This window comes from Balaenoptera musculus, chromosome 4 (assembly GCF_009873245.2).
Source record: "Balaenoptera musculus isolate JJ_BM4_2016_0621 chromosome 4, mBalMus1.pri.v3, whole genome shotgun sequence".
Classification (NCBI taxonomy): Eukaryota; Metazoa; Chordata; class Mammalia; order Artiodactyla; family Balaenopteridae; genus Balaenoptera; species Balaenoptera musculus.
In genome coordinates, this window is record NC_045788.1 from 79,009,543 (window position 1) to 79,034,130 (window position 24,588).

Consider the following 24,588-nt stretch of genomic DNA (forward strand, 5'->3'; position numbering starts at 1 on the left):
TCTGATTCCTCATTGCCTTTAGGCAAATTTGACATACTATACACATAAAGACAAGAGTGATCATGTGTCCCAATTTATGCTTGTCCAGTGAAATTATTAATGCCACATTCCTTCACACTCTTCACTGTCCTAGTTTGGGTGACAGATTATCCAGTCACTCTGCTCCTAATCATTTCTGCTTTTTCTTTCCAGAAAGACAAGAGATTTAGTTCTTTGTCCTGCTCTTAACCTTTCCTGAGGCATCTAGTCCGTTAAACCCAGTCTTTCCCAAGTGCTCCAGCTCCTTCACCCTTAAATGCATACAGTTAAGCAATGAATTTAAAAGCTTAGTGTTTAGTTAGGGTAGATTAAGGGTTTCTAATAAGGTTACATTGTAATAGTTATATAAATTTCTTCCCAATTTTGAGTAATGTTTTGTTTAAAGTTAAAACAAGTATTCCCCTTTATCCCAGTAATAAGTAATCCTGTGAGGTCAGTTAGATAATACAGATGTCTGTATATTCTTTCAGAGTAATGAAATTGATAAATGATATATCTGGTTAGTAGGAAGTAGATTAGAATCCCAAGGGCCTTGGTCTCTTTCAGTTGACCTAGTGCTGCTGTTTAATATGTTAGCTACATATGACAGTGTTGTCCTCACTTTGAAGGGATCACGCAGTCATGCTGAATTTTTTGGTCTAATCAAACTGTTCTCCTAATGGTTCCCCAGAGAAGCCACATTCGTTTCTCCCTCTTCCTAGTGAACACTTAGAACGTTCTTTTTTTCTCTGCTTACCAAGTCTTGACCTTCTGTCAAGACCTCAAATCTCACTTCTCCCGTGAAGCATTTTCTAATTATCCAAATTCTACGTGATTATTCCCACCACATAACTCCTGTAGTACCTATCAATTCATACCATATGTATTATAGCAGTTTCTAATTTCTCTTTTGTAATGGTAGTTATAAAATGAATATCTATTACCTCAAAATGTTTGTTGCTGAGTTTTTGGCATACCATGAGTATGTATGCCAAAACTTAATATTAAGTATTAAGTTTACTTAATAGTTAATTGTCTTTAGGGTATGTGAGGACCTTGGATCATTGGTTAAATATCCCAGAAAGCCTTATCTACAAAAATCAATCCTTACATACTTGATTTCTTAGAACACAGGCCACATGCTGTGAAATGAATGAATACTAGTCTTTCCAGCTAGCTAATAGAGTAAGCAGAAAATTGAGGTTATTTCAACCATCAAGGACTCAGACCAGATGAGCTGCTTATTATATGTATTATTCTCTATGCTTAAAGCTAAACCAAAAAGCCCCACTATAATTTTTTTTAAAAGACTTTCTTCATAATGTTGGTTTTTATTCCCTGAGCCTTTGAATACAAGATTTTTCACTTGGTAAACTTACCTGTTCTAACTACAGTTTCACACGTTACCAAAAATGTCTTCAGAGGGTCTTAGAGAGCGCAAAACAAAAATTGCTGTCAAACTTTTTTTTTTTGCAAGTCCACTCTACCTTTCTGGTCTATCTGCCTTGTTTTGCTCACATGTATTCCAGAAAGCATAAAACTGTGTTGGGGATTTCTGTTGGTTCCTAAGTCTGCCACTTGTCTGTTTTGTTCTATTGCTTAGGTAATCAATTTCTATATTATTACTCAACCCCATCTGCATGCTGACCTCAACTAGTACATTGTCACTTGTCTCATAAATATACTACGTTCTCTACTGAATTTTCTACCTACATCATCTATTTTCCTATGTGAATAGACCTCCTCACTTTTCTGTTTATGCTGGCTTTACCCCTATTTCTTTGGAAACTATTGCACATTAAAATCCAGCTACTAGTGTGGCTAGTCCATATGTGGGAAGAATAATATAAAAAAGAAAGAATGCTAAGACATAAGTTTCAAGATCACTTGTGGGGAGCAAAAGATAGGGTTGAGGGTGGATTGGAAAAGAAGGCAAAAATCTGTTTCTGACTTAATCAATTGTTCTTTAAAACACTTATCTCCTATGTAATCAGTGCTGTGCTGGCTACCATAAAGGATGCAAAAGAACTAAAATATATAGTCCTCCTCTTTGAAAAACCTAGAGATGATATAACTGACTCAGTTGAAGCAAGTATTGAATAATATATAACCATATACTTGATTATGTGCTATTGGTATTCAAAGGTGTTTCACATACTCTAGGTATTATAGGGAAGATTTCCAGCGTGGGTGGTGGAGGGAAAAAGGAAGCCTCCTTTAATGGTGATAGAAGGGCTAGGGGGAGTGAGGGTGGGTACTGTTGAAGGAGGATTTAGATTTGCTTAGGTGTTGCTAAAGTTAGGAATTGCTGTAGTTTAGGGGACTATCCCTTAAGATAAGGAGGTGTGGATGAAAAGAAAATATTATATTCTTAGGAAGGTCAACCTGACTATAGTAACCATTTTATGAACAATGAAAGATTAGATTGGATAAGTGGACATTTGGTAATTCACACTTCTATAGTATAGTACTATTTTATCAGTAAATGAGATTAGAGGGAGAAATTCCATTTCATAGTTAAATGCTGATATCAACACACGTATGATATTCCTTATGTGTATTAGAGCTCAGGAAAGCTCCATAAGCCTTTTAATTAGTGCAGCTGAAATGTATTGAATGCTGGCTCTGCTGTGGCTAAGGAAAGGATGTTTTTGTTTCTTATGAATTATGTACTGCACATGAGCACTTCAGTAGACTTAAGTTCTTTTCTTTATTAACTTGATTAATTAACTTAATTAACTAGTCAGCAAATCCATGGCATTGTCTCACTTTTAGTCCTGTATTTAGGCTTACAAATTGCAAATAATTTTATATATTAGGGTTGCTCTTCAGGAGTGTTCATGGTGTATCAGTTTTTAACATTGGATGCTTGTGTATTTTGTGTATGACCAGAGAACAGTGTCTGTATTGTACATTTATCACAATGAAAACTTGGGAGGAGTAGCTGTTCGAAACAGGCACAGTACTTGTTCTGCATTCTACTTAGATTAATTATCATTGCCCATAGGCATTCTTACATTGCTCTGGTTGGCTGTTTAATACAGTGGAATTGTTGAAAGCTGATGCTATGAGAATCAACCACAGGCCTTGATGTGGTATATATGACCATTTATAAATGGTAATTTTAAGGGGCTTATGATTCAGTCATAACAATTAGCTCCAGGTCGATATTTGATGTTTGATGGCAAAAGTCTATTCTAGGACATGTAAAGGAGAAAATTACCTCTGTCCTTTCTGGGTTATCCAAATGCAAATTTATTTTGAATAATTCTTCTGTTAAGGACTCGTTTGCATTTGTTCAGTACCACAGAGAATTTATTTTGGAAAAAAATGAATTTTTTCTCTTAGTTTCTTCTATAGACTAGTATTTGTGATGAGAGTTTGTTTCAATTTAAGAAAATGAGTTGCTGCACAGGTGAGGTAGTATTTGAATCACTTAAAAGTTCATGTCAGTGTTTTGGTTCTTTTCAGTTTTTCCTTTCTCTTTTGTTTTCTTTCCTTCTTTTGTTTATTTATTTTTTGCTTTGTTCTGTTTTGTTTTATTTATTTATTTTTGGTTTTAGTTTTTACAGGGGGTGTTTTGGGCTCTTCATGGCCTTGCTGACATTCTTGGCTGGCCATATTTAGTCTGCGCACTAATTGTTAGTTGGCCCAGTTGAGTCTTACTTTGTGCTCTCAGTTTTTTTAGTCTGGTTTTCTATTTTTGTCCACCTGGTTGTGTTTTAAGTTCATGAGAGATTTTTATCCTGATGGGCCGGATTTTAATCCGTGTACTAAATTTTAGTCTGCAGACTAAAAATAATCCGCGGATTATTTATTTTTGCAAAATATTTAATTCCCCCACTGGAAACTATCCTAAAAGAATGTTAAATTCTCTTAGAATAGCCAAGGGAATTCACAGCTACTGGTGAGGTCTGCCATTTTTTGTTCTCAATACCTAGACATAATAGACCCTACTACCTCCCTTTTGCATAATTGGCTCCGTTGTGCCTAGGTGTTGGTGTACATTACTATGCATGTCACCTATAACTGTGACCGTCCCTTAGTTGTATTGTTCATTGTATATATTTTTGTTTAGCTTTTGGTGGGTGAATTGGGCATATTTGCAGATGGAACTGTGTTGAATTTGTAGTGCTCAAAGATATAGAATTTTTTTCAGTGAGTTTTTCCAAAAAGAATGTTCATGATTTTTCCTAAGTAATGGGTGCAAGGGTATCAGGGGGCAAAGCCCACAATAGAAAAAGTAAGTTTATACCCGCACTCCTGAGGTGATATGTCAATTTCCTGAAGAGTCCTCTAAGATAATGAGAATGTCAGTAAATATCTCTTAGCAGGGAAGTCAATCCAAAATGGAGAATAATCCGCGGTGGCCTGATCCTTCTTAGCTCACACAAATTGAAAATATCTGGCTTGAAATCTATAGTAATATAAATTAAATATATTTATTACTTTTCTCTCATCACTAATAATTTAGAAAAAAATGTTTATACTGTGTACTGAAATTCATTAATAGAGAAAATTAGCAAATTGAGAACTCGTATCTTTAAAAGCAGTCTGATATGCCCCCTCCCAAGCCATGTCAATGGACAATGAATCCAGGTCGTAGAAGACCAAACACTTTACTTTGGGAACTTTACTTCTAGATTTCATTTTGATTTTAACTTTTTTTGGTTTTGTATTTTTTTAATAAACGCACTGGCATCGGAACATAATTAACTAAAATTAAAATGTTTCTTTACTGTGCCTCACCATTGCGCAATCAAATTTTTTTGCATACACTGTGGTGAAATAATTTTTAAAACTTGGACTTGCTACTGTGGAGACTGATGTTTAAAGTTTATAACTGTATAAACATTTTCTATGTCCCCCCCCACACCATGGATTTCTTATAACATTGGATATATTTTTCCTTGCTGGACTATTCTCTTTTGGATTGACTTCCCCTGTTTGGATTATTTCACTGCATTCTCATCTTTAGGATTCGTCAGGAACAGGACATTTCACCTCAGGAGTTCGGGTATGTACTTAATTTTTTTTTCCCAAAATTTCAGGGCAGGTCTATAAAACTAGGGGGAAAACTTTTTTTGAAAGGCTAGTTATTCATTCTTGAAATGTAATAGTAAAAACAATGTAGGTAGCTGTGATTTCTGTTTTTACTCACTGTATGGTATAGGTTTTGCTTATAGTATATTTAGATTGTCAGTTTCCTGAGTGATTTATTGACATCTAATCCGAAGTTTAGGAGTTGAGGGGTTTAAAAATTATTATTTTTACAAGAATAAATATTGACAAAGATCCACAGAACCAAAGATTCCGAGTGTTAGGCAATGTAAATGAGTAAGGAATGAAAAGCAGCAGAAACTAAAAGCCAGGGACTTCCATGGCAGTACAGTGGTTAAGACTCTGTATTTCCACTGAAGTGGGGACGGGTTCAATCCCTGGTTGGGGAAGTTCCGCATGCCGCACATTGCGGCCAAAAAAAAAAAAAAGCCAAATCTCAATAGTTACTGGTTTCCTTTTCTTTAGACACAAACATAATTCAGAAGAGCTATTTCTAGTTTGGCCTGTAATTTTTGAAAGTTGCATGCTATCACACCCAGTCATATGGTCAGAAATCTGGACTTTGGGTGCACTGGGTTTTGACCCCACATAATTTTCCACTTAACTTTTATCCATAGATTACTGAACCAAGACTTTTCTCATCAAGAATCTCTCAAGGGGTTTAAATTAATAATGGATACATTTTTAAAAGGCAGGTTAAGTCTTGATTTTAGGCTCTTGGAATGAATTCTTTTCTTTATTGTTTTTAACTCTTTGATACTGTGAGTTAGGATTCCCTGGCAAGAATAAGCTAATATGTGTCTTAGTACCAACATGGATGGTCACTTGTAGCCAGTAAGAAACCAGAAAGATGTGGATGACTTTTTTTTTTTAATAATCAGAAATAAGCTTACAATACTGATTTATTAATAGCAATAACACAAATTTTTTTTTCATTTAAACTACACTCACTGTCTAGCTACCCTGCATTTAAATGTTAGAAGACATTTATTTCTGCTTTTGGTGGTGGTACTTTTAATTCTACTTATGTGTTACCATATTGGTGCAGAGACATTTTTATTAGACTAGCTAGCAAAATAAATCCATATGCTGTCAAATGCAAATTGCCCTCAGGGATAAAATATGTCAGTAGTGCTTAATATTTTTATGAAAAATTTTCTAAATATTTCCACTGATTATTTTCTTTCACACTTTGATTATGGTTCTGGCTGGGGAGCAAGAAAGGGGAAAATGACTAAGAACAGTGTAAGATCTAAACATTTCAAATAATACAGTAACTCCTTGACTGAGGCAAGTCAGATTACTCAAAAGAATAAAGATAAAGCAGTTTTTGACCTTAGAGAGAGGGTTTTCTAACAAGCCAAATAAATTAACTAAGGCCTTTAATGTTTGGAAATAAATTTCTAATATCCTACCCAACCAATTTCTCAATTTCCATGGAAAATATCTTTATTAATAATAAACTTTGTGTATAAACAAAAGGAATAAAAAAAGATTTTCAGAGTAGAGTACTCTTATAACCTAATGAGTTCTGTAGTAGTAACCAGTTCTCCTGCTTTCAGCCTAGGCGAATAGCCAAATGTTACATGAGCCTTTCTCTTAGGAAAACTTAAGCCTCCCACGCTCCTCTGTGCCTTGTCACAATCCACATGTCCTTTCCTTACTTTTAGGTCTACTTCCCTCCATTTTTACACACCTCTTTCTCTTTATGTGTCTGTCCACCTCCACCACTGCCACTACTACACCTTCTATTTGATTCTGTGTTCTTCCTGTCAAGGGATATATGTTTCATTTTTCTTTAGTTTCAAAGGCCTTCTGTTCGTTTATTTGTTTTTCCCCTTCTGCTGTTATTCTTTAACTGTCCATAATTTAGAACACAGTATATTTTTCATAGTTTCGTGTATTTATTAGGAGTTTTAAGACATGGATGAGTAGAAAGCTTTCTATTCCTTTCAGCAAATTTATTTATTTGCATTTTGCTTCAATATAGCTTTCAATTTACTTTTTCTGTGAGTTAATAGCTCTTAATGAAAAATACATTTCTCTATTCCTGATTAAAACCCTAGAATATTTATTCAAATGAGGGTAAACTGGCCGTGTTCATGACAACAGCTACCTGAGAAAACAATTTTGGACATTTTACGAAGTTCTGGATATTCAAGAATTTCTTCAAATAATAATAGTCTCTGCTTATTGAAGAGTTAATACCAAATCATTAATATTTATAGACCAAGAGTAAAACAGCTTTTCTTTTTTAAAAGATATTAATTGCCATAATTTGAACAGTGCTGTCCACTATCCATAATCGTTGCTAAAAAAATCACACAAAAGAGGCAACTTTTTATCTATTGCCACAGCAGTCAAAACTTTAAAATTAATTTTGTATTCTTCTAGTTGTGCTTGCCTCCAGAACCCAGGTTTTCTTTTGTGCCTGTCACATTTTGTGTGCATGTTTGATTGTACTGCTTTATGATTAGCATATATAGATTTTTTTCCATTTCCCCTAGTTTTTTCTCTGAGCTTTTCTCATATAGTCTTTAATTAGCAGTTCACATCACTGTGGTAAATCATATGCAGTTAACTCCTTTCATTCTAGAAGGTTCCTTTCACAAATGCAACCATGTTTTTGTACATGGTAGGAATTAACTCAGTACTCAGAGGATAATTTGCTAAGATTCTTAAAAGGAAACATTAATTGTACCTTCTCTTCTTTTATGCTGTAGGTCTTCCGACCTCGAACTCCACCAGAGGCGATTGCACTATGTAGCCGTCTGCTGGAGTATACCCCAACTGCCCGATTGACACCACTGGAAGCTTGTGCACATTCATTTTTTGATGAATTACGGGACCCAAATGTCAAACTACCAAATGGGCGAGACACACCTGCACTCTTCAACTTCACCACTCAAGGTAACTCCTAACACTTAATTCTTTTACCATTTCTGGGAAAATTACAGATGTGTGTGAAGTGACACTCTGTTAATTAAATCTGTGTAGGATAAAAGTAGGCATATTAAGTACTTATGCAGGTAGAAAGCATCCTATCTAACCACTTATTAGACTACCACTTGTATGGTTTTGAACAAAATAATGGCAGGTAAAAAGTTTCAAATAGGCATAGCTTCTCTAATTTTTAGCAGATTATGATAAATCTTGGCACTTGGAGAAGTTATATAGAGATTTCACTGAGTGAGGTTTATCACTAGTAAGACTAACGTATAATTTAACCTTCAGCTTTGCATCTGAAACTTAGAATATTAAAATTTCTTGCTTCCCAAGGATTTATATCAAGTTTTTTTAACCTGGGAATAAATTGGTGGCTGTATTTTTGTAATTTTAGACATTATACAGAAGGGGAAAACTAGAGTCCTATAAAACCCCTTCTTGGAACTTAATATAACTTTATATATAAGGGATGTAGAAGAGAAATTCTCATCCCTTCTGGGACTTGGCATCATTGCTGCTGAGAAAACACTGATTGGAAAACTAAGTTTGTGCATTGGTGGTTTCTAAAAAGCCCAGGGATAGTCATTTCTTCACCATTTCTGTGTTCATTTTTCATTCATTCATCAACCACACTGCCTCTGATGATATGATTTTCTTCCTAAACTGAACATTAAATGTGTACAATTCCCTATAGATAAAACAAGGAATAAATAGATTGCTTGTTTTGATTGATTAGTCAAGCTAAAAATGTAGAAGGGGGATGGAGAGCTTTCTGTGATGAGGAAATAGATATATTTCCTTTATTATAAAGCCCAATTTTTCCCCCATATTTAAACTTTTCTAAAATTGATTGTGGAAAAATGCGCTGCTTAAACTTTAGATTTGGGACATCTAAGTTGCTAGTAAAATAGACCTGGATGATTCAGTTGACTATAATCTTAAGCTGTCACTATTACGTAATGCTGGCAATGCTGATGTAGTCTACGTTCATCTAAGAAAAATGTTCAGGTATCCTGGGACTATTAATTTTGACTAGGGCTGATCAGAAATCATTTGGAATGTTGTTTTAAGTCCTGGCTATGCCTCTCTAAGAAGAATGTTAATGAATGCCAGGTAGGGTATACAAAGGAGCAGAATTGGATATAGAGCCTGGAAAAGTGAAGACCTAAGGGACTCCTGAGAAAAATACCTCAAATAAAGACCTCAGCCCCTGGCATAAATAGAGACTAAATAATATTATTGATGAATCAATAAAGAAGTTTTCAACTGGTAATAGTGGAACAAGCTGTTTTCAGAATATTGATCTGTATATCAGGGAAAAGCTGGATGATGTCAAATATTGTAGATAAGATGATTCCGATTTGGCAGAAGGTTAGACTGGGAGACTCTTGGCCTCTTCCAGAACAGAAATTCATTGATTCCATGTCATACAAGTTTTAGACCTCTTGAGAAAATAAATTTTATTTTTAATTCTTACTGCTTTTGTTTTAATCGAGTAATACATGTAGATGGAAGAAAATGTTGAAAATGCAGAGGAAGTAGAGAAAATTAAAATCACAATCCCGAAGTAATTACTTTTAGCGTTCAAAATAATCACTTTTAGCATTTTATGGTGTAGCTCTTTTCAATCTTTTTTCTAATGCTAAAGCTGGTAATCCTTGAATATAAAGTGATCCTCTATTTTCCCATGTAGAAGATCCCAAAAGGGTTCTTTTTGTTAACTTGAATATATTTAAAATTATATATTATATAAAGTTAATATTAGGTTAGGAATTTTTTTTACATCTCAAATTTCATAAAACAATTTTTTTCAAACTCTATATGCATCTTTTACATCTGTGTCTTTGTTATCAGTAGAGCTACTTTTTGAACCATCTATATAGTTTTTTAGGTTACATCACCTGAAGTTTTTAATATGAAGCACTTTTTGAATCTGTCTGAGACCACCATTGGAAATTCTACATGTATCCATTTACATAACATGATACATTGTTCTCCTTTTTGTACTGTAGGTATATGTTTATTGTCTGCATAATATAATTATTTAGTGGATTGCTTTTTAAAGTGGTATCTAAAAGGCTTTTGTATGCAGTGACATCCAGTGGAACTGTGGAGTCTTGACATCAGAAACTACTAAGTCAGTGCTAAATTTTATTTTTTTTTTAATTAATTAATTTATTTATTTATTCATTTTTGGCTGGGTTGGATCTTTGTTGCTGCCCGAGGGCCTTCTCTAGTTGCAGCGAGCGGGGGCCACTCTTCGTTGCGGTGCGCGGGCTTCTCATTGCAGTGGCTTCCCTTGTTGCAGAGCACGAGCTCTAGACGCGCAGGCTTCAGTAGCTGTGGCACGTGGGCTCAGTAGCTGTGGCTTGCAGGCTCTAGAGCGCAGGCTTAGTAGTTGTGGCGCATGGGCTTAGTTGCTCCGCGGCATGTGGGATCCTCCCGGACCAGGGCTTGAACCCGTGTCCCCCGCATTGGCAGGCGGATTCTTAACCACTGCGCCACCAGGGAAGCCCCAATGTGCTAAATTTCTTTACCTCTTTTTTTACCATTTTTGTCAGGTAACTTTAAAGTTTCCCAAATTTTGAAGGGAACCTTGATTGAGTTTTTTCTCATGCTAAGTATCTTCTCCAGCAAGTACTTTGTTTCTCAGAATACACAAATCAAGACAGCCCCTTGTCAAGTGAACAACTTGGTAGAAACTCAAATGCATACAAGATGATATTTATGATGGATACATTTTGGAGAATAATTCTCCTTAAATTGAGACATATTTTGATACATACTCTTCAATGTGCGTGTGCACCTGTATGTGTTGATTGAAAATGAGATGCTGCTTAAACCTTTCTTTGATCAGATTTAAAAGTCCAGGATTCAGCTTCACTGTTACCATGCACCATTTTCGAAGTAATTACATTTGATTCTTTAGTCACTGGCTAATAATTTTCTATTATTACTAAAGAAAATAAAATTTAAAACAACTAGGTTTGTTATTTTATGAATTTCTAAACTTTTTAAAAAACTGAGATAAAATTCACATAGCATAAGATGAACCATTTTAAAGTAAACAATCCAGTGGTGTTTAATACATTCACAGTGTTATGCAGCTATCACCTCTGTCAAATTCCAAAACATTTTCATTGCTCCTGAAGAAAACTCTGTACCCATTAAGCACTCAGTCTCCATTAATCCCTCCTTCAGCCCTTGGCAGCCACCAGTCTGCTTTCTGTCTCTATAGATTTACCTATTCCGGGTATTTCATATGATGGAATCACATAATGTGAGACCTTTTGTGTCTGGCTTCTTTCACTTAACATGTTTTCAGGGCTCATCCATGTTGTAGCATGTATCAGTATTTCATTCCTTTTTATGGCAGAATAATATTTCATTATATCATGTCTTAATCAGTTCAGGCAACTATTAACAAAATACCATAGACTAGGTGGATTAAGCAACAAACATTTATTTATTTTTTAAACGTCTTTATTGGAGTATAATTGCTTTACAATGGTGTGTTAGTTTCTGCTGTATAAAAAAGTGAATCAGCTATGCATATGCATATATCCCCATATCTCCTCCCTCTTGCATCTCCCTCCCACCCTCCCTATCCCACCCCTCTAGGTGGTCACAAAGCACCGAGCTGATCTCCCTGTGCTATGCGGCTGCTTGCCACTAGCTATCTATTTTGCATTTGGTAGTATATATATGTCCATGCCACTCTCTCACTTCGTCCCAGCTTACCCTTCCCCCTCCCCGTGTCCTCAAGTCCATTCTCTACGTCTGCATCTTTATTCCTGTCCTGCCCCTAGGTTCTTCAGAACCAATTTTTTTTTTAGATTCCATATATATGTGTTAGCATACGATGTTTGTTTTTCTTCTTCTGACTCACTTCACTCTGTATGACAGACTCTAGGTCCATCCACCTCACTACAAATAACTCAATTTTGTTTCTTTTATGGCTGAGTAATATTCCATTGTATATATGTACCATATCTTCTTTATCCATTCATCTGTCGATGGACACTTAGGTTTAAGCAGCAAACATTTATCTCTCACGGTCCTGGAGGCTGGGAACATCAAGATCAAGATGCCGGCAAATTCATTGTTCAGCAAAGGCCCACTTCCTGGTTTGCAGATGGCTACTTTCTTGCTCATATGGTGAAGAGAGATCACCTCTCTTGTGTCGCTTCTTATAAGGCCACTAATCCCATTCATGAGGGTTCTACCCTCATGACCAAATTTCCTCCCAAAGGCTCCACTTCCAGATACCATCACATTGTGGATTAGGGCTTCAGCATATGAAGTTTAAGGGGATACAAACCTTCAGTCCATAGCATAGGGATATACCACATTTTGTTTATCCATTCATGTACTGATGGACATTTGGTTTGTTTCTACCTTCTGGCTATTGTGAATAGTGCTGCTATGACCATTGTGTACAAGTATGAATTTGTTTGGATACTTGTTTTCAGTTTTTTTGAGTCATATGGTAATTCTATGTTTAATTTCTTGAGGAACCACCAAACCATTTTGCACAATGGCTTGCACATTTTACATTCCTACCAGCAATGTTACAAGGGTCCCCATTTCTTCACATCCTCACAAATACTTGTCTTCCTTTTTTTTTTTAATAGCCGTCTCAGTGGGTGTGAAGTGGTATCTCATTTGATCCTAAGGCTTACTGCAATATAATGATTTAGAACCTAGTAAATACTAGTTACCTGTTCTTTAATAAATTGTGTTCATAAGACAGATTAACATGAAAGTAAATTGGCTTAGATTTTAGAATATGGTCTCTAAAATATTGGAAGGAGTTTTGTGAGTGGGCAGTTTTCATATTGTCAAATAATAGAATCAACTAAAGTAAAGAAAAGGCTCACTTTAAAGAGTAAATAATTTAATTCAGACTTTGTTCACACATATCTAATAGTTATAAGTTTTTAAAAAGGAATGAGGAATGTTTTATTTTGATATTTCAACTTTTTATATTTGCCCAGAATATCAAACATAAATATGACTCTGTGTATGTCTGAATGTGCATATGACTTTGAGGAGTTGAAGAATATGTGTATACATGGATGTGGTATATGTAGATGTGGCATGCAATCTCTGTGGCTGTCAGACTCTTTATGTGATTCTGTGGATATCAGTGAAAAGGATGTGCATGAATCTTTGTACCTCTTCGAATGGGCCCTGTGAATATATCCTTGAATTGGTTTTTCATAAAACTCAATGTATTAAGTTGAACATGACATCATTTTGTAATATGGCCCTTCTTTATTAAAGTTGTTAAATGCTGCCCTGTCTTAGCAGCCATTCTGAAACTGGGCTATGATCACTTAGTAGTACTTTCTCCCTGTCCTTCTAGATCACTATTATACTTGAACAGTGTTTCCATATAAGGACACAGCTGTCCAGGAAAGAGGTGCTACTTGATGTCAACAATTTGTGTTATTTCTGTTTGATCCTCCCTATTCTGATTTTGGAGCAGTCTTTGCAAATAGTCATCTTATTTACTAAGGCAAAGATGTAACTGTTGTGCAGATGCAACTTTAAAGCACATACTAATTAATAGCAATTAATGGATGATCAGAATAAAACTGGCTAATTCAAGAGAATGAAGAAGGAGAACTGACTTTCCAGTTGGTTGTATAGCTAGAGAGAGTGCAGAGATAGGAAACGTGGGGGCAGAGGTAGGGGGGGATGGAGGGTGTCATTAGTGAGGTTCTGCTGTATGTAGGTAGAATAAAACCCTCCTCCATCCTTACAGCAAATTTTCAGTGAAGTCTATACTATTTTCCCCAGATAAACTAAAGGTAATCCCTGATCTACATATAGTAGGTGCTCAATGACTGTTTGAGTGATTGATACCTGCTACTTTAAATACACACAGTATTTATTAATTCATGCAACCTGTACTTATTGGGCATTTCTAATGTTCCCTCTAGTTGTTGGTACTGTTGTTTTAATTAGTCAAGTAAACCTACCATATGAACAGAACTATGAAGATTAAACACTTGAGTAGAATATAGTAAAGCTTATAGCTAACTACAATTTGATGTTTGTTACTGTGCCATGAGTAAATAGCCATAAATGTTAATTAATATTACTTTCATATAATCAAAACAAGTGTTTCTGTGATCAGCTAGAGGGAGAAGAGAGGTGAACAGATACGGGACAGAAAACTTTGAGATCCTTCTGACCTTCTGGATCCATAACTATTACACCTCTCTTTTTTTCTGGCACTGGGGCTTCTGTGTTCTAGGATCCCCTGACTGACAGTATTACCTGCATCTAGGCATTGGAAACCAGGACAGACCTTTAGCATACCATACCCTTCTTTCCCTTTCCCTCAGTAATTGGATCTCAAAGGTTGAACATAACTTAATCAGACCTTAGGAATCAAATAGAATCAGGAAATCCCAACAGAGATCGATTTTCTCTTTGTTTACCAATTCCTTACCTATTCCAAGGCTGGAATATACTGGAAATAGGTAGTTTTGTATGTTTAAAGATGTGTCTCCAGTTAATTCCACCACACACATCCCCAGTTCCAATTTTCTAGCCTAATTTTATGAGATTTTACCAAGTAAAATTATTTTAGTAAACATTGTCCTCCTGAGGGCATCGGATAGGATGGGGGTTGGGCAGGTGTAAGTAAAGATTATCAACTGTTTACATTAGTGTGACTTAGTTTGAAGAGTCTACTGCTCTGCCACTTAGCTGGGTTATCTGAGGGAATGATAGTTTTGTGGGGGAACAAGGAGGAAGAGTGGCTTATTGGTTAGGCCAGAAGAAGGGGGGACTGCTTAAATGAGAGTTAAAACAGAATATTTGGAGCATTCAGAAAACAGCATGCAAACTCAGGCAGACAACGGATGTCTTGGGATACAGGGACAAGAGTATCCGGACATGAGGAAAACAGTGATGAGACAGCAAAGGGGTTCCAGAAATCAAGTGAAAAAAAAAAAAAAACAGTAAAAGGAAGAGTAAGAGAAAAGCAAAGGGAATGGGGGAAGGATCAGAGAAAGAGATTTTTTTAATGAGTTTAGGACTGTGTTAAAGAAAAGGGAGTGATGAAAACAGGGGCTGAGGACAAGTTGGGGGTGGGCAACAAAAGCAAGTGTTACAGAAGGCCAGCTTACCAAAGGGTTATACTTCTTCATCTGAAAGCAGTAGACTACTTATTTATAAAATCTGTTGTAACTCATTATTTGTGATAATTAGGAGGCTCCATATCTTTATAGCAATGATTTTTAAACCAGTTTTTTTGTTATGAAATAGTGATATGCATAAATATGGTCAGCCCACCTGCTTACCTGGTTTTCTATATCCTGGGCATTTTCTTCTAGCCTGTCTTACCCTCAGCCACATCTAAAGTGGACATAGTATATCACAACATTGTTAATGGGCTATATACTCCAATATAAAATAAAAAGTTTAAAAAAAAAATAAAGTGGACATAGTGTTTCAACCACCTTGAGGTAATGAAGTATCTTCTAATATTCTAACCTTGAGTAGGGACTTTTTGGTTTTAGATTTATTATAATTTACAATAGCAAGAATAAATTTACATAAGATAGGAATTCTTGATTTATATGTAGGATATGAATCAAATCCTAAAGAGAAACTCAAACTGCTCTCACTTGCAGTGCCCCTCTTTTTTTTTTTTTTTTAACTGAACTATAAACCTTTCACGTGGCTATCCCTGTTTTTCTATTGTGTTCTTCTGGGTGAAAAAATGGCTATAAAAGATCTTGATAAATGGACTTGAGGAAATTTGGGTATAAATAAAAGGATTATTCTAGTAAATAAATGAGAGATGGAGCTGTTTATACTTATCAAAAGAATTGGTATCAGAATTATTCTTTAATATTTTATGAATAATTTAGAAGAGGAAAATATCGAGGTAAGCTGTACTCTTCTAGGTATTGAAAGCTAAACCAAGGAAGTACACTGCAAGGGAGAGCTTAGGAAATTCATGAGTGCCAGTAAGAGGGGGCAGGTTAGTTTTAGTTCCGGCAACTAGAGTACTACTGACATACAGTGTTGACTGTATTCGAAATTTTAGGATCTAAATTATCAATTATTTATGAGGATTATTTTCCCTTTCCCTGAGATTTCAGTGTCTCTGCTGCCTCGACTGTACTACTGGAGAGAATGTGGAATGTTATAGGAACAAACAATGAAAAACTAATGTCTGGACTTAAAGTTCTGTGTGTAGTTTGGACAGATACACTTCCAGGAAGACCAGAATACTGGTGGTATGTGATTTATAACCAAGGCAATAAAGATATGCAGTATTGCATATGGAGTAAGTCAGACCTAAAGTCTCCTTCCCAGTCTCTCTCTAACTAGGTGCAGATCTTGGCCAAGACACTATCTCTGAGTTTACTGATTTAAAAAGATGAGGTAGTTGGATTAAAGGATATTCAAAGACACATACAGCTCCAAAATTCTGATTGTAAAAATGTTGACTCCAGAAAGACAAAGAAAAAATGAGAAATAAAGCTAAAAACATAGAGCATGAAAGGATAAGATATGTAAAATCATGGTATAAATGGACACAAAAAAACCACAAACTGGTTCCTGCAGAATTCAACATAAATGCTACACTTATTACATTTCATCAAGAATGGAGTTCTAAGATTTTCAGGTTACTAAAGCTTATTCTTTTTAATCACCAGGACTTTAAAAATACTAACATTTTGCTAGATAACTTGTAAATGTATCATTACTGTAAATGTAGTACACAAAATGCATTATGTAGTACACAATGCATTACTATAAGTGTAGTACACAAATGCATTACTATAAATGTAGTACACAATGCATTACTATAAATGTAGTACACACCTTTTTGGGTGACTGGTATAAATTGTGATGCTCCCTCTTGGGCAGTTCCAAGGCAAAGTAGTCATGGGTTTCTACAGGTATCATGTAGTCCGCACATGAAACATTGCTAATATTACCAAGCAGCAGGAGCAAGCCTTGTAATTTGTTTACTATTTGTCTGATCTTCTGATTAGTTTAGTATTTGTTTACTTTTCTGAATGAGTATGGAGTATGTAGTCAACGTTAGGAACTTGGTCAGAGATTTCCTGGGCCCTTTGAAATTGTTAGGAGAGAAACAGTTGTAATGGGGTTACTTGTTCATCTAAAAAAAATATATCCAAACAAGCAACATTAGAATTCAGTGTGTAAGATCAAGGTTCACCATCCTAACATTTGAATTACTCCTCAAAAAAAAAGTACCATGCCGTTGTTAAGTCATTTTCTGTGAACAGGAAAAAAAATAGCAGTTTTAACTGTATAGACAACCACTGGCAATTTTCATTTATTCTTAAGAGACCTGATACACACATGAAAACCTCAGACTACTTATAGAAGAAAAAGAAAGTTTGCCTCTTGTAGTGACTCCTTTTGGGGGTCTGTGTGTTGAGCCCTTTCAAAGATAACAAAGAAAGAAGATTTCCTTCTACCTTATGACTAGTATTTTATTATCACTGTAAGAGGTCTAGTTAATAAAGGGTTGATTTCTTCCTTCTGGTTTGTACATTGATTGCTATTCTCAAATTTATCCTCAGCTTTCACACAACACAGTTTGAACAAACATATATACCTCTTCCCACCCCTACTCCTATCCCCCACCCCTGCAAATTAAAAAAGAAACAAAAACCCACCCTTTCTTATCAATAAATTTAGAAATCTTACATTTGGAAGAAGAAACTTTAAGGGAAACTTCAGGTTTCTCCAAAACAACTAGATTTAGGTTCTGTTCTTGTTTTTAACATTTAAAAAGATTGCTTAACTTACAGTGGCCTTTTCATGGGAATTTTTCTTCTATAGTTTTTAGTGTCAACAGTGCAGCAAAATATATTTAAATGAGTTTGGTTAACCTTTTGGTTGGTTGATACCTCTCTTGGTTGGCTTATTGATAGCTATTTTTAAATTCATTTTACTTTTGTTTGAATTGTGCGTTATGTTTTGATGGTGGACCACATAATGATTGATACACCATCAAAACATTCATAATGTTTCCTCATAAACTACTATGTGATTTTTTTTTAATGAGTAGTTTTATGGCATCTTCAATTGGTTGAAGAAATCCTTGTCATGCATGAAGTTTTCTAAAACATTCTGGAACCTGTTGCCATTTTGTTTGAACCATGTCTCTGGAGTAATGCAGTCTCTTATTCTTCCCACCTCTTTTCCATAGCTAGACCCACTTTTATATTATGGGCTTCCTTGTTTCCTTAATAATCTCCCTGCTCTCTAGCCTCACACATATATTTAGTGAATAAATATTAACTTTTCATTTTCAATCTCTTCTACACTCCATATTCTCTGCCTTTAAGAATACATATACTGGGGCTTCCCTGGTGGTGCAGTGGTTGAGAAACCGCCTGCCAGTGCAGGGGACATGGGTTCGAGCCCTGGTCTGGGAAGATCCCACATGCCGCGGAGCAACTAGGCCCGTGAGCCACAACTACTGAGCCTGTGCGTCTGGAGCCTGTGCTCCACAACAAGAGAGGCCGCGATAGTGAGAGGCCCGCGCACCGCGATGAAGAGTGGCCCCCGCTTGCCACACTTAGAGAAAGCCCTTGCACAGAAACGAAGACCCAACACAGCCAAAAATTAAAAAAATAAATAAATTAATTTAAAAAAAAAAAACATATACTGGGACTTCCCTGGTGACACAGTGGTTAAGAATCCACCTGCCAATGCAGGGGACACGGGTTCGAACCCTGGTCCAGGAAGATCCCACATGCTACGGAGCAGCCAAGCCCGTGTGCCACAACTACTGAGCCTGCGCTCTAGAGCCCGTATGCAACAACTACTGAAGCCCAAGCGCCTAGAGCCCATGCTCCGCAACAAGAGAAGCCACCGCAATGAGAAGCCCACGCACCGCAACGAAGAGTTGCCCCGCTCACTGCAACTAGAGAAAGCCCGCGCACAGCAATGAAGACCCAACACGGCCAATCAATCAATCAATAAAATTTAAAGAAAAAAAGAATACATATACTTTCCCTGATTCTAAAAATGTCTATTGCTTTGCTCTTTCTGTCATCCAAAATGCCATCCTTTTTTTTTGCTTTCTTTCAGTGCATTTTGTATCCATACTCATTGCCTCCGTTTCCTTACTATTCAGTGCCATGGATAGACAGGGAGATTGGGAGTAGGTTGTAATTGTTACATGCAAAAAAAAAAAAAAATTACAAGCATTTTGGACTACTTGTGACAGCCCACAGAAGTGCCCATAGTCTCTCCCCACAAAAGGGACAGACTTGCAGTGTAGAAAACAGTGCTGTAATACATGGAGGCTTCCTCATTCACACAAGCAAAATTTGTGACAGTTAGCAAGCTCTCTGAAGTGGAGAAGAGCTAATGGATGGAAAGCAATGGACCTGAAGGAATACATATAATTAAGGAAGAGGAAAAGGACAATGGTGTATAGAAGTTGGAGAGATGTAGAGCTATATGTGGCTGTCCAGTTTAGAATTTCTTAAGTTTTTGGATGTGTGACTCAGAAATTTCACAAAAGTTCTCCCTGCCCCCAAAGGCTATCTACTGTTCACTCTAGGGTAAGAACTTAGTCTTTTAAGTTGTTTCATGAACTTTACTTACCTCTCCCCTGTGTCTTTAGATGTGGCAAAGCCTCCAGGATCCCATAGCTTCCTTTTTTTTGGTTATCGTCGTCTTTTCTTTACTGTTTCCTATCTTTCACTTTCATTAGTTACCCCTCTACCACCTAGGGAAAAAGAGGATTGTTTTTCTCAAACCCTGCAACTGTGTGTGTGTGTGTGTGTGTGTGTGTGTGTATGCATACATACACCTTAACCAGAATAAGACAAAACCACCATGGCCCTCAATTGGACATGCAGATACACAAGGATAGGTGATCTGGTAAAAGAGATTGAGTGAGTGGGAGAAAATGGACATCATGTGACCACAGACCACTGATACTCAGTTTATTTTAAAGATTATCTCAATTGTAGCTCTGTCAAAATGTCTTATATTAAAATCTTTGGTCATCTTTTCCTCTTTTGGATTTTCTTTTAGATGTTGGGCGCATGGTCATAGAGATCTTTTAATTTAAAAGTGTCCCAGTCTCAAATCGATTGAATGCCTTTCTTGCCAGCTTATTTGTGTAATTGTCCTTCCATTTTCTGTTTCTGTTGAACAGACAAAGACAACTATCTTTTTATCTGTCTATCCTGGGACCTAACACAATCTTTCATGCTCAGTATTGTTAGTTGGATGAGGGTGTGGGTGGGTAGATGGATGGGTGGATTTTAAAGAAGCTTTTCTATTTTAGGAGATTTTAATCTTAATTGGGATGGTAAGTCTGACTTTCTTTTGGATTACTGAAGAGTAACTACCACATCTTACATTAATTTTTATTCTTAGAACCATAAAGTCATCAGCCATGGCAATCATCAGTGATTCTCTTGTTTTCTTAGGTATAAGATTGTGCATTAAAATTGGACTGATTTGAAGTAAAACTACATTGGCTCTTTCTGTACCTCAGTGAGAACTGAAACAGCTACTAAAGCTGATTATGAGAAAACAGTATCTCTTCAAACCTGATCATTAGGGCAGTGATTTTCCAACTCAGGGAAGGTTATTATTTGATGAGCTGACCTAATATGTCTTCTCATTTAAGGGGAAAAGATAGTGAATAGTCTTCTTTCAGTTTTGAGCTTTTCCTCCCATTCATTTTTCATATATCTTGACATCAGCATGTTGCTTCTTTTTACCAGAATCTGGTTATCATTTAGTATCGGATTTAGTACAAAATTTAGCTACTAAGGCACCAAGTTGAATAAATCAGTATTGCCAGGGGCTTTGTAAAGTACTGCATTAAAACGATATTTCCCTTACTAGGGGCTGGCAGGAGGGATGAATGGCGAGTAGTTGCTTAAAGGTTTCCCTTTGGGGTGATGAAAATATTTTGAAACTAGGTAGAGGTGATGGTTGTACAACATTGTGAATGTACTAAATTCCATGAATTATACACTTTAAAATGATTGATTTTATATTATGTGAATTTTACTTTAATTTAAAGAAAATACTATTTCCTAACTTTTTTTAGTCCATACCGTAACTGTGAATTGCTTGTAGCTCAGAGGATAACATCTTCCTTTAGCTAGTATGGTCGTATAATTATTCCTTCAAATTATTGGAATAAGAATTATTAATAGCGACACTTATTAGAATGGAAATAAGCACTCACTAGTTAAATGCCGGAACTACAAGAATAAACCAGGGTTATCCCAGGCAGACTAGAAGAAGTCATATTATCGGAAGTTAACACCAGATACTTTTATGTACAAGCTCACCACCATGTCTCGGTAGCTGTTTACGTTATTAAGTCCAATATCATCTTTTTCTCAAGATTCATATACAGAACTTAATTCTTTAAAGAAAGCCAGTTTGTATACAGTTGACAGAGAGAAACTTTCCACGTGCAGATAAAAGCCTATTTCAAACTTTTAAAAAGTAATAATCTTACTAAGTTAAAAAGCAAAGTAGAATTCAGTGAAGACATTTTTAATAAAAGCAGTGAGAATTTAAACAGATGTTCCTTAAATCCCGTTTCCACTACTGTTTGGATAAATCTTACCTGCCATCGGGTAACTTGGTCTGTGCATGCCGAAGTACAAACTGCAATTATATTCTCTTTTCTGTGACACTGTCACCCTCAATGCCTGCAGTCAAACACTGTCAGAGTACCAAGGGAAAACCTAGTATATTTAAGTTAATAAAAGATGGAAATATATCTTATTAATATGCTTACCCTCAAACTTTTGACCAATACCTTTCCCCGGCCTATCTTTAGTTCTCAGAGATACCCTAATTTTAGCAGATAGTGCCTTTGTTAAATGTATCACACCGTTTCTGTGGACTTTCTCTATATGTTAATTGCTAGCTCATGATTTAGTTTCAGATGTAGGTTTATCATGTCTTTTTTTTTCTGTTAAACCAATGTTTTAATGCTGTATCTTCTGTTAGTGTTACCAATAAAATAGTTTCACATAAAATTTAAGACTGGATTCTAACACATGTGTCTTACCTTTTCTCTAGAACTGTCAAGTAATCCACCTCTAGCTACCATCCTTATTCCTCCTCATGCTCGGATTCAAGCAGCTGCTTCAACCCCTTCAAATACCACAGCAGCCTCAGGTGAGAACACATAAGTCTCTTCTATAAAAACGTATTTTGTTTTTGTCTTCATTTTATCTCATTTTGATGAATGTGAACATTTAGTGCCTTCCAAGTATCAAAAACATAACATAGCCAAATGATTAAATGTGAATAAAATGTTGCTTTAATTTCCAAAAAGCACAAAAGGACCCCATAAATACTTTATATATGAGGTATAAATATCTTATTATAATGTTAAGTGATGTCACCATAATTGTTATTTTCAAAATCATGCTTTCTGTATAATTTCTTGATTAATATGTCAAGTGAGATGCTTATAGCAGAAAGCAGTCTGTACAAATGTAATATTATTGAAGATAATTCACTTTAATTCCATCACCCTGAATGTAAATTATATTAATATACTAGAGAGGCAAATTTTCAAGAAGTATGAATATAGATTGGTGTAATTTAATCATTTGAAAGGGCTAAAACTGCAATGCCAATACATTTAGCTAAGACTTAGATCAGAATATGACCAAATCTTGTCTATCCAAAAAGAAAAGAATGCCCACACGGTCTCCCAGCTTAGAGCTCAGGTACACTGCTGGTTCTGTAGCTAGCTAATGTTGGGACCTGATTTAGTGAGAATTACTGTCATTACAGATATTCTGAAAATACCCAACCCTTGAGTGAATTGAAGGTCCTCCGAAGGACAGCTAAAATGAAGTTAGAAATACAATAGGTAGCACAGTTGGGCTCACAAAGAATTTGGTGTTTTCCCCTCAACAGCCCACTACCACCACCAGCACCAAAAAAGCAGATGTCAGGAGCTGACTCCATTTTTATTTAATCATCTGTTTCATTGAATTGAGTTGGATCAGACCCGTTTTTGCCCAAGGGCGTTTATACTCCAAGAGATAAAATCTTGCATTACTAGTTCTTAGCATTCAACAGTGAGGTCAAAATCTCTCTCCTGTTGTCTGACACAAGAGTTGTTTGTTCCTGTCCAATCTTACTCTTTTAGAATGTTGCTAATAAGGATTTAAAACATTTCATTCTAATCTGTGGCCTGTCTCCATTCCAGAAAAAGTTTGGAAAGAAAGGTCTCTTTTCTAGTTCTAGTTTCATCAGCACATGTTAACCTTGAGAAAGTCATATGAACTTTATTAGTTTTAGTAATGTCTTATTAGTTTTCTCAATCTATAAAATGAGTGGCAGTGCTCTCTTAGAGTAATATGGTACAAATCAATTATGTACTGAAATGTGCTATGAATTTTTTAAATGTAAAAATATAGAGGTTGTTTTTGGTTTTGTTTTTAACTATGACCTCTATTTAGAAGGAAGACAGAATTGCTTAGATGAGCTATTAATAAACTTAATAATTCACTGGCCAAGGTTAGATTGCACAGATTGTTCAAAACATTAAAATAGGCCCTAACCCCGAACTAGTACATTTACTTGTTGAGCTAGTTTCTAGGAATTGTTTTAGACTGTGAATAACAATGAGAATTATGATTGGTAAGTTTTGGGTAATTTTAAATGATTTTCTAAATGTGAAATACTAAACTAGTTAATGATTGCAACTAAGGTTTTGGGCAAATTGTCTGCCTGGTAGGATCCTAGTATATAACCTGATTTTGATGTTGCTTTGATACAGGTTACAGCAGTCATCAAAAAATATTTTATTGTAGTATATACATTTTTATAGCTGTTGAAATTGAATTTCAACATAAATATGGAAACTGACATTGGACTTTGATCCTGAGAATTTACTTTAAAGTTGAAATAGATCAGGGTATGAGGAATTTAATAGAGGAATAGTAGGCTAAGGGCAGAGCTAAAATTAAAGCAATGTATGCCTTGAGTATCTTAATAGTTACCAGAAAGGATTTCAGATATTTCTCTGAGCCTCCTAGTGGCTAAAGTAAATAAAGAAATGATATCTGTTAAAAATTTCCATTGTTCATTAGATTAAAAGCACACTGGTGGCTTAGGAGAAGCAAAGTGTTTCTGACTCTGCTGTTTGAGAAGTATTTCTCCTTTAGGGCCGCAGATTTGGTACTCTAAGAGATAAGAGTAAATGAAATTCTCAACAATAAAGTTTCAACAATAAACGTAATGGTGAGTTCCATTTGGATACTTTTTTAAGTGCCCTTCAGTGTAAGCCAAAGGCATACCACCACAGTGTAGTTAAAGTAAAACAGTTTTCTTTGGGGCCAAAGTTATGAGAGCCAAAGTAAATGTCACCAGACATACCTCAGGAAATGCTCATCTAGATGAAGGGATTGACTGTATGACCTTAACGGCCGCCTGTATTTAAGTAAATATATATGTATGTGCGTGTACACGTACTTTAAATAAGAATTTGGTAGTATAAGTTATGTTCTTTAGTAAGACCTTAAAATATACATG

General features: G+C 35.7%; 1 protein-coding gene across 5 annotated transcripts in view; it reads left to right on the top strand.

Annotated features, from left to right (window-relative positions):
- The window catches only part of GSK3B (glycogen synthase kinase 3 beta), a 196,354-nt gene that overhangs the window by 159,510 nt on the left and 12,256 nt on the right, over positions 1–24,588 (top strand). For 3 of the 5 annotated variants that reach the window (XM_036851749.1, XM_036851753.1, XM_036851752.1), the window contains exons 9-11: positions 4,997–5,035; positions 7,803–7,989; positions 22,114–22,212. In XM_036851749.1, the coding sequence (XP_036707644.1) occupies positions 4,997–5,035; positions 7,803–7,989; positions 22,114–22,212 (325 nt within the window). The remainder of the gene's footprint in view (positions 1–4,996; positions 5,036–7,802; positions 7,990–22,113; positions 22,213–24,588) is intronic. The other 2 variants (XM_036851750.1, XM_036851754.1) reach the window with 1 other exon arrangement.